Source organism: Propithecus coquereli, unplaced genomic scaffold (genome assembly GCF_000956105.1).
Source record: "Propithecus coquereli isolate 6110/MARCELLA unplaced genomic scaffold, Pcoq_1.0 Scaffold16, whole genome shotgun sequence".
Lineage (NCBI taxonomy): Eukaryota > Metazoa > Chordata > Mammalia > Primates > Indriidae > Propithecus > Propithecus coquereli.
In genome coordinates this window covers 9,558,733-9,569,229 of record NW_012140524.1, presented here as the reverse complement: position 1 = coordinate 9,569,229, position 10,497 = coordinate 9,558,733, and the positions used below count along the sequence as shown (strand labels likewise).

General features: G+C 35.8%; 1 protein-coding gene across 5 annotated transcripts in view; it reads right to left on the bottom strand.

The window, feature by feature from the left end:
• Nucleotides 1-10,497, bottom strand: part of SOX5 (SRY (sex determining region Y)-box 5) — an 894,001-nt gene that overhangs the window by 298,779 nt on the left and 584,725 nt on the right. For all 5 annotated transcript variants that reach the window (XM_012641046.1, XM_012641047.1, XM_012641045.1 and 2 more), the window contains 2 exons: nucleotides 10,035-10,207; nucleotides 4,769-4,837 (listed from right to left, as the gene is read on the bottom strand). In XM_012641046.1, the coding sequence (XP_012496500.1) occupies nucleotides 4,769-4,837; nucleotides 10,035-10,207 (242 nt within the window). The remainder of the gene's footprint in view (nucleotides 1-4,768; nucleotides 4,838-10,034; nucleotides 10,208-10,497) is intronic.

The following is a 10,497-nucleotide window of genomic DNA, read 5'->3' as shown; positions in this document are numbered from 1 at the left end:
CTATACCACCTAAAGAACCAAGTTCTTTCCTGTATAATATGGAATGCGCACTGCCCAACTAAGAGTGCAAGAGCATGGAAATATTTCCTTCGCTCTACCCTTAGCTCAGACAGAATCAGTGACCCAAAGCTGTGACTAGTCCTGCACATGCTCACCTTATGAATCAGAAACAATGACAGGGGGTTATTAAATACCAATTCTTTTGCTCCTGAGAGAACACAATGAACAATAGTTAGAAAAGTTAATCAGAGAGGGAAATGCAGTAAATTTTTGTAATCTCTTATTAAAGTTCAAACACTGATCCCTCAGTATGGGAATCGTGATAAATATACAGTTGAAAGAAGTAAAATATCTTTAAATTTGCCCTTAAAAATCTCTTAAGTGGATTTAACTCTAGAGCACACTGTTGGATTAACCCTACTAGTTGCTGACAAGAACCTTAAATTCCATTAAATATTGCTAAAAAAAAGTAAGAAACTAATAACTAGAACAAGCTTCTTATATATCTACCCAAAGCTATAGAAACCCTATCCCATCAGAAGCTGCAACATTATTGACCAATACAGTTGGCTCTTATTAAAAAAGAAGCTGCAACATTAAAGGAAACTTGGGTATCCAGGAATATTCGATTTGTTGTCATGATGGAATTTGAGAAGTCTCTCAATCACTTACTATAAAAGGCTCTAGTGTCAGTTAATCAGGTTAAGATGAACCACTGGCCTACCATCATTGTTGGAAACATAAACCCTCTAATTATCAATATTAGAAACAGGTTGATTTAACATGGAAAAGAAATTAGGAAATACAATTGCTTAAAGATGAGCACTGTAGAATAGTCAATAGAGTAAGAGAAAAAAAAGTTTTCCCCTCAAAAAAAAAATCTAGAAAGATATTGTCCTCTGAAATATTTACAGATTTCATCTCATGTATGAATATACATTAAAAGCTCAATACAGTAAAAGGAAATGCAAAAATGTTCTATCTTTTAAGGTCAATAAACAAAATATTGGAGCAAAATATTGCCAAATAGTAGAAAAAGAAGATGGAAACTCCTCAGTTGTTCCTAAAATTGAGTCTCATAAACAGGTGGATATATTTCTTGAGGGAAGATGGATGTTTCTGGTATTATGACATGATTTTATTTGTAAGGTGAATTGATTTATGATGTTGCAAAGAATAACAGAAAACTTTCTTAATTCTTCTTTTAATCCTAATGAGTTATGTGAATAAACCTGGCAGAAGACTGTAACCCTATAAAGTCTTTATAAGGAAGAAATGTAGATTGAGTTTTCAATCCAATTAGAATTATGCAATTTTTGAGCTAAGGTTGCTTTTTAAAGAAAAACAGTTCATAAAGAACCGATCCTAATTGATTAAATAAAACTGGTTCGCTTGCAAATTTTTATGGCATTTTTCTCTTTGAATAAATACCTACCATCGCTCTTTTCATTAACGTTTGAGAAAAATTAGAATTAACAGGCCAAGAAAAGTTTTAAATAATGTGGTTATTAGAATATGTGGATGTGCACACACACACACAAACTTATTTGTACTTTTTAAATTGAATGATATATATTCCAAATGGAATATAAATGTATAAATTACATCTTTATTTATACATTCTCCTTTAGAGAGATCTCACTAAAAGAATGAGGAAAACGTTTGGGAATATTATCCTTCCTATCATTTAACATATCCATCAAGTGTAAAAATTTGTCCTTTTCTACTTCTTAAAGAAAAGAAATTAATGTAAATCTAATCTAAATCACCTAACAGATCTGTCTAACCCAACTGTATGCCTTTATTAACGTTTGAACTAAGTTGATGTCTTTTGTATTTATAATTCAAAGAAAATTTTAAAGGCAGCCTTAATTGTGGACTATATAAGAGCAGCTGGAATGCATTGTTTTCTAAAGTCTGGAGCAACAACAATGGTACAAAACATCTAAGAAAATGCAATCAGGATGAATAATGTAAGTTGGTATGTTTATTTCTACAAGGTGTTAAGGTTCCATATTTAAGAAAGAAAAAACAGATCAAAATACAAGAGTATTTTCAAATATCAAATAAAATAAATCTATGGTAAATTCTTATGTGAGCATTTGATTATGTATGCATTTTTGATTAAAATAAATTTTATGTTCTTTATAAATTTGATTTGCCCTCCACATTAGCAGGTTCTATTTTTACTCTTCTTCACCTTTGCTCTATGATTCCTAGGAAAAAGAGGAAGTGGGAAGAAGGAGAAGAGGGAAGAGAAAATATTCTACAAGAAATATGGTAAGGATTTATATGTGGGAAAAATGGTTCTGTTCTACATTTTTAATTTCCTATTTCTACACATGCCACTACATCAGTGCTTCCCATAATTGTCTGAACAATCTCTCAGTAGACTAAATAATTCAAATATATTGTGACTTTCATAACTATTAAGTGTTTGTAAGGCTGTCCCAAATTAACAATTTACAAAATATATTTTAGAACTGTGCTTTTAGTTAATGAATATACTAGAAGCTGTGAAAATGAATTCCTCTCAGATTGTCAGTCTTGCTCAGTACTTATTATTTGTTGCCTGAAATGTTCCCTGCTTCCCAGACTTTTTTTTTTTTAAATAATAACTTGACGGATTTTGACTCTGTCAGTTTCATTTATCTGCACTAACCCTGGAAAGAGGACATACACATATATCTCAACATGTCTTAAAAGTTTTCCCCAAATTACTTTCAGTGCGACTTTACTTCCTTTAGGGACCCTTTTTCCCCTACTCCGTGAACTTGTGGAAGCCAATTGCTTAACATTTTGATCAAATAGAAATTCTAAGCTTTTAAAACTCTAATATTGGCAAAATTTTTATTAGTAGTTAGAAAACTTTGCTTCCAATCCCAGTTCCACCAGTCACTAACTGTGTGATCTTGAGCAAGTCATTAAACTTGGCCTTTGCTCTCTATATTCCAGTTTCTATAATCATATCATTTCTAGGACAGATAATTTTTCCAGCACTGTTCATTCAAAAATGCTCTGACTTATAAATTATAGTATTCCATGGCACTATAGAATGGACAAAGAATCCATCCATTTAAACTTATTGTCATTACACTGGGCTTAAAATCCACATTGTGAATGCAGTGGTCATAATTGTAGAATCATTCTTTAAAAAGGCATTGAATGTACTGGCTAATCTAATTGGTCAGAACACAGTTTATTGAGATTTATACATATTTACAATATGGGTTTAGATGTATTTTTGCAATTTTGTTTAACGAAGGACTTAGACTTACAGAAATCATAAAATTTTAAAACTATTGGTACCCTCATCAAATTGCAGTGAAACCAAGTGACTTATCGCATTGCTGATTATGGAATTGTCAGAAATTGCCTAACAATTTCAATACATTATGTTGTTAATATTTAAAAACATTTTAAATGCAGAAACCCTGTACAATCAACTAAAAAGATAGTCAAAGTCAGTGTGCTCTGCCTGAACAACATGAAGTCCAACAAACAGTTTTAAACTACTGAAATGAATAACCACACTCCAGATATGAATAGATAATAACACATTAGAAATGTGTTGATCATAATTACAGTTAAGGAAGGCAAAGATCCCTGGTTGAAACATCTCACTGATGTTCTACTATCTCACTGAAGCTGTCACCAGCTCACTAAAATCCCAATTAGAACAAGAAAGGATAAACATTGATTGGGCTGTTAAATCCAGAGTAAAGAAATTAAGTGTACCTGACACAAGTCGATTAAATGGGAGAGAATTTGTTGGCAAAGAAGTTAAAACATGATTCATACAAGAATGAAACAGTTTTGGCACATTTGCTTCTGTCATTTGTGATATTTACTCCTAATAAAATATTTTGAATTCTCAGGACATAACTTCAAGAGAATGATGAATTTCTCCCTAAATTAGCTGACTGCGAATCTAACAGTTACCTCCAGATGGATGTTACAGAGGTTTGGATTCATAGCTCCAGAAATTGAGTTCCTTGATAGTCATAGCCAGTAGATTCTGAGCACTTGCCGTGTGCCCTGAAACTATGCTAAGGCTCTTTAGTTCATGATTTCATTTAATCCTCAGAAATCTCTACGAAATAAGTACATTTCATACAGTAAATTTTCATAAAGGGAAACAAAGCATTTTGTCAAAATTCATGCCACTAGCAGATGGTGGAAATAAGACATCCCTGATAACAATATTTTTTCCTTTTATCACTAATACAGTTGTTTCCTTCCTTCTTATATTTATTTTCCCTATCATTGTGAATTTCCATATAACAAAAATACGGAGGTTGCAGAGCCTTCGGACTTGTTTTCTCCAGGCAATACCACAGGTAAGTCAATTTGAACACTAAATCATTGCCTTCCCTATGTTCCACCTTTATCACACACGGCTCTTGGCATACCGTAAAAAATTTCTTTCTGGCCGTCTCTAACTGAAAACCTGCTGCACCTTTCTGCTTCGGTTCCCTGTGCCTACTCTTTTAAGAACACTTACAGGCACATTTTAAACACTAAAGTAAAGAGAAAGTGAAACATTTCTCTGCAGTAATTTCTTCTCAGGGTAAGATGCAAATTATTGTTAGCTTGTTCAAACTGAAGCTCCTTGGCACAGTAGGGCCTGTGACAGATTCCCGTGGCACGGGAGGTAACACATCATGAATTGGGCTGAAAATAATTTTTATTTTGAGGTCATTTCAGTTAGGTCATGTAAGAATAAGAAACAGAATCTATTTTTTTAATTGAAATTATGATTTCTGACCTGGATCTGTTGCTGGAGCAAATTGATTTTGTGTTGTTGCTGCAGAAGCTGCTGCTGTTGTCTTGCAATCTGTAGAGAAATTGCACATCAAACATTTAAAAGTATATTGTAGTCACAGGGGAGAAATTATCAATGTTCTGTTTCTTAAAGTTTGCTATGAAACTGATTAAGACGATAAAAATAGATGTGCCTGTTGCTCTGAATTATCAGCAATTCATCCTTAAGTAGGATGAACAAGACATTTAGTCTTCAGTAGCAGTTACGTTCCTTTTGGCCCAAAGTGAATGAAGCCTAAGATACTACAACAGTGAAATTCCCCAGAAAGGAATGTTAGAATTTCAAAAATCCCTCTTCCCGGTGATAATTAAGAAGGCACTGCCTCTGCCATTGTCGGCCCTTTTCTACAACAGCAATAGTGTTGCGTAAACACAAAGTATTATAAGATACCACATCCTCCTTAGTTTGGGTATTTTTTGTTTTTCCGTATTTTCTGTTTTTGGTAAATACTGTTCTCATTTCTGCCTCCCACAAACCACTCACCACTGACTCTTCAACATACTCCATTCTGGTTTCTGTTCCCATTTCTCTGTCAAAATGATTCTTAAGGAGGTCACCGATCACTTCCATTTCTAATTCTGAAGTGTTTTTCAGTCCTTACATTTTGACCTCTCATCTGAATTCAACACTTAAATGCTTTCCCTTGATCCTAAACTTTCTCCCTTGGCTTCTATGTCATCACACTTCTGTGGCTTTGTTCCCATCTCTCATGTCTATTCCTTCTCAGTCACCTTTAATGTCTCGTCCAGCCATTAAATATAATTCTCTAAGGCTCAATTTTAGATGCCATTTTTTTCTCCTCTTTACTTCCATACGTATGCCAAATGCTTCTAAACTTGTTTCTCTAGCTTCAGACTCATTTATCCAGAAACCAATTCAAAGGTACTCAAATTCAACAGGTCCAAAACTAAACTGGAGATTTGACCCTCCATACAGTTATCTTAGGTATTTTCTAACCTAGGGAACAGCACAATCACCCCCCTTATTTGCACTCATAACAGCCTCTATATTTACTTAATGCTATGTCCCATGCTATTATTTTATATTTATTTGGTGTTTTCCTTTTATTAACATCTTTTTGTCTCCTAGGGTAAAGTCCATAAATTTGTTGAGGGTAGGGACCATGTATATTTTCCTCACTATCTACATGGAGCCCAGTACAAATGTGATATGGAATGTATTAATGAATGAATAGGTGAGAAGAAAATTTTAAACACTTCGTTACATGATATAGGGTAGAAAACCTTACCAAGGTATAACTTCTAATCTCATGAAACTTATCACACTCTTATAAACTCTTGATCTTATTCTCAAGTTATAATCACTATCATTTTCATTTAAAAAAAATAAATTCCTTAACTTCTAAGTTTAGAACTCAGAGAAAAAAAAATTTACCATGAATAAAAGTAAAGAACCCATATGATGGGATGGGTCTACATGGCTGCATAACAAATTTTTTGTTGTTGTTTTGTTTTTTTAGAGATGGGGTCTCACTATGTTGCCCAGGCTGGTCTTCAACTTCTAGCCTCAAGTGATATGCCTCTGCCTCCCAAAATGCTGGGATTATAGGTGTGAGCCACTGTTCATGCCCTTTAATGAATATTTTACTTCTTTTATGGACACTGGTATAATTATGACAATTTTAATATTTTCATTTTATCTTTGGAATATGGTAAAAGAAGAAAACTCGTACTCTTTTTTTCCAAAGAAAGGAAAGGAGATGGTACAAAAAAGGATATTATTCTTTCTTCAAGTCTGGTTCCTTCTTCCCTCATATCAATATTTCATGTGATATTTAAATCTTTTTAACAGAACATTAAGACTGTATCAAGAGCCTGACCTCTTCCTACCTCTCCACCCTTTCCCTTGTTCTAAGCCACGGCATCTCTTGCCTGGATTATTGCCATGGTCTCCTGTTAGCTCTTTGTGTTTTTGCCCTTGCTCCCTACAGTCTGTTACAGACCAGTATCAGAGATAATCCTTTTAGAAAATACAATTGTGTCACATTCTTCATTTTTTCAAAACCCGTCTGTCTTATTCAGAGCCAGTGTCCATATAACGACTGCAAGGCCCTGTATGATTTGGCCTCCTGCTACCTCTCTGATTTCATCTTCTCCCTCTCTCCCTTTGTCACTCCACTAGACCACACCACATTCTGAACTGCCTTTTGAACATACCAAAGATGCTCCGACCTCCCAAGGATACTCCTGCCTCTGGGCTTTTGCACTTGCTTTCCCCTCTGTCTGGAACACTCTTTGGCTAGACAGCCCCATGGCTCACTCTCTTGCCTCCTACAAGTCTCTGCTCAAATATGTTACCTGGTCAATGAGGTCTTCCCTGAGCATCCACTTTAAAAGAGCATATCCCTCTATCTGCTACCCTCATCCCCAATTCCATGCTTTATATTTCAACATAATACTTACAACATATACTGTAGTTTAGTGGTTTACTTATTGTCTATCTCTCTCAACTAGATTTTAATACATGAGAGATTTTTGCCTTTTTTATTCCCCCACCGAACCCCTAGTAATTAGAAAAGAACCTGGCAACAAATTGGTGCCCAATGGACATTTGTTGAATAGCTGAATGTGGAATGGAGCTCAGATGTGGTAGAAAGGCTGGTCAGTGAACAGACCCCTTAGTGTTTGTCAGGGCTGTAACAGGAGTGTGCAGAGTAGGGTGGTCCTATGCTAAGTCGGGAGTGGTGGAAGGAGTGTCAGGAAAGGAATTTTCGAAAGAAGATGAACCTGAGCTGACTCTTAAGTAGTAAGTATTAAATGTGCTTCGTGAACAGATCTGTGAACACAGAGTGGTGACTGTGCCTGCCAGCTCAGCATGGTAGAGGGCAGCTGGGGGAGCCGAATAGGCTCCAGAAACCTGACCTGTAGCTGTCACCAAGGCTCTTCTCTCAGGCTGTGGGAAGAAGCATTTTGGGACATCTTGCCAACACAGGAGAGAAATTCTGGAAGAACCTAATGGTTTCTAGAGTTCTAAGGAGAATGTCAGAGATCTTGAGAAAGTAGTAGAATGAAAGGATTCTAGAATCCTTTAATGATCTTCAGGGATGGGGCAGAATGTGAAAGAGAAAGAAAAGAAACTTCCTCTCCAACAGTGATTGCTTAGATTCTTCAGGACAGGTGTGCCTTCAGACCCACCAAAATAAATAGAGATGCTCTACAAAGAAATATTCCCACCTAAGCTACATCTTTAGAGACTCCTAGGATTCTCCAAAATTCAGATGTCTGAAGGATTGAGAATTAAGGACAAAAAAAGAATGGTGTTTTTTATACTGCAACAGGCAAACATTCTGAACTCTTTTATCATGGGGTAAAGCAAGAGGAATGTGGGCCATATGCAATAACAGGCCAAATATATCTTTAAGGAAAGTGATGAGGCATTTCATTAAAAACAAAAATAGCATCTTTCAGGCAGAGAAGAATCGCCAAGCAGAGAAGAATGAAATGAAAATAATGTGTGGGGGGGGTTCCCAAACATAATCTGAGTATTTCTTCATCTCTTTCAAGTCTGCTAGTTTATATTTTGAAAGCTGTTTGGAAGGTTTTGTATGCATGTGTAGACACACAAATACCCTTGATTAAATAGTGGCCATCCTCTACTAGAAACAGTGAGTGGACTGTGCCTATACATGGGATAGTAAAGGGACTTAGCTGTAGAAAAGAGGCCATCCTTCTTTGTAACCTGACCCTATGAAACCCTCTATCATACCTTCCCTTTACTATTAATTTTTTTAAATAGTGGTTCACAGGCATTGCCTCTGTGTCCTACTGCATAATTGCCAGTTATTGTCTGGTTCCTGCTACTAAAACTCCATAGAAGCCTCACTCTTCAAGGCTAACAATGAGAATCTAAATGACAAACCTAGCACTTTCAATTTGATATTAGAATGACTACTTTTCTCTAGCGTTTAACACTGTAACCTATTACTTCTTAAAATTTCCACATTTTCTTGTTTCCTATGCCACGGAACTCCTGGCCCCCCCTTCTGTAACTGATTGTTTCTGGATAAGTTCATTTTCCTCTCTTTGCCAGCTATATACCAGTATCTCCCAAGGATCTACCCTTAGTTCCTCCCTACTTTCTTGTGATATTTCCACTCTAATTTAAGGCCTATAAACATGCCGTATGTCTGCATGACATACTCTGGCCTCAGATATTAACATGGCTGCCTCTTATATGTCATTTAGATCTGAGCCCAGTGGCCATGGCTTAGGAAAGATTTCTCCAACCACCCAATCTAAGAAGCACTGCCTTGTCATACCACTCAACATTTATCATATTACTCTTTGCATTTCTTCAATCTGATGTTATTTTGTTAATTTATTTGTTCCTTTGTTAATGATCTCTCTCTTTCCACTAGAATTTAGGGGCTTTGTCACTCTGGTTAATTGACACAGCCTCAGCAAATAGCATAGTACCTGGCACATAGGAAGCACTGGCTTACTATTAGTTGAATAAATGAATGAATGTTATCTACTCCAGTGGTTAAAACTACCATCTCTAAGTAAACAACCTAAAAAATCTAGCTCAACCCTCTCTTCTGAACTGCAGATTGGTATTTCTAGCTGTTTCTCACGTATCTCCAAACCACTTTCTTTTCCCAATTTATCCTCCTTCTAACTTTTCCAATATCTAGTGATGACTTTCTCATTCTCCCTATTACTGTGACTCCACACTGTTCCTCTTCCTTTTGCCCCCAATTTTTTACTAACCATAACTCTTATACGTTTATTCCTTTCTTGTCTCTTCTCTTTGTTCATGATCACTACTCTGCTTAATTTAGATTCTCACCATTTTTCATTTAAATTATTATAATAGCCTTCTAACTGAACTTACAACTCCCTAATTGGAAATTCACTTTACTTGTTGAGTCCCACCTGTTCTTCAAAGCATGTCTCAAATGTCACCTTGCTAATGAATTCTTTCACAATGTTTCTTACTAGAAATGTTCTCTTGAGCCTCCATGGTTCTTTTTGGTATTTCTTTCATGACCTATCAGAATTTACCTTGTTTACAATTACGTATATGCTACTTACCACCAAAGTACTTAATAAGCTTCTTTAAGAGGTAGTTTTTTTTCTGTGTTTGCTTTGGATTTTGCCTTTTTATTTACTTAATTGAGGTGGACGGATGGACTCATTCATCAAAGGAATGTCTGAGGAATTCGATCACATCTCTAGTTCTTACTCACCTGTTCCTGTTGCTGCTTGGCCAGTTCCATTTGCTGGCGCTGTTTCTCAATCTGAGATGCAGCTAGTTTCTTCTGCTCATCGTGGGCAGCCAATAGTTGCTCTCGCAGACTGGTCAGCTGATTGATCATACCCATGAGTTGCCTCTCTTTCTCAGCTAGGCTCTCGGGAGTCCCTGAAAATAATATGGCAATAAAACAGACAAGATAAATGAGAAGAGAGTGATGTTTCAATGACAATGACTCTGTTGTATAAAGAACTAGTCCAAATACAAGGTTCAACACATATAAAAACATTATTTCCTTTCTTTTAGATTTTCACCCAACAGTAAAAAGTGATGGTTATTTATCTATTACAAAATATCAAAATAAACCTGGCTCTGTGGCACAGCAGATAGTACACAGGACTTCTAGACAAAATACCACAATGAACAAACATTTTGAATGTTTTTTATTTATGAACAGT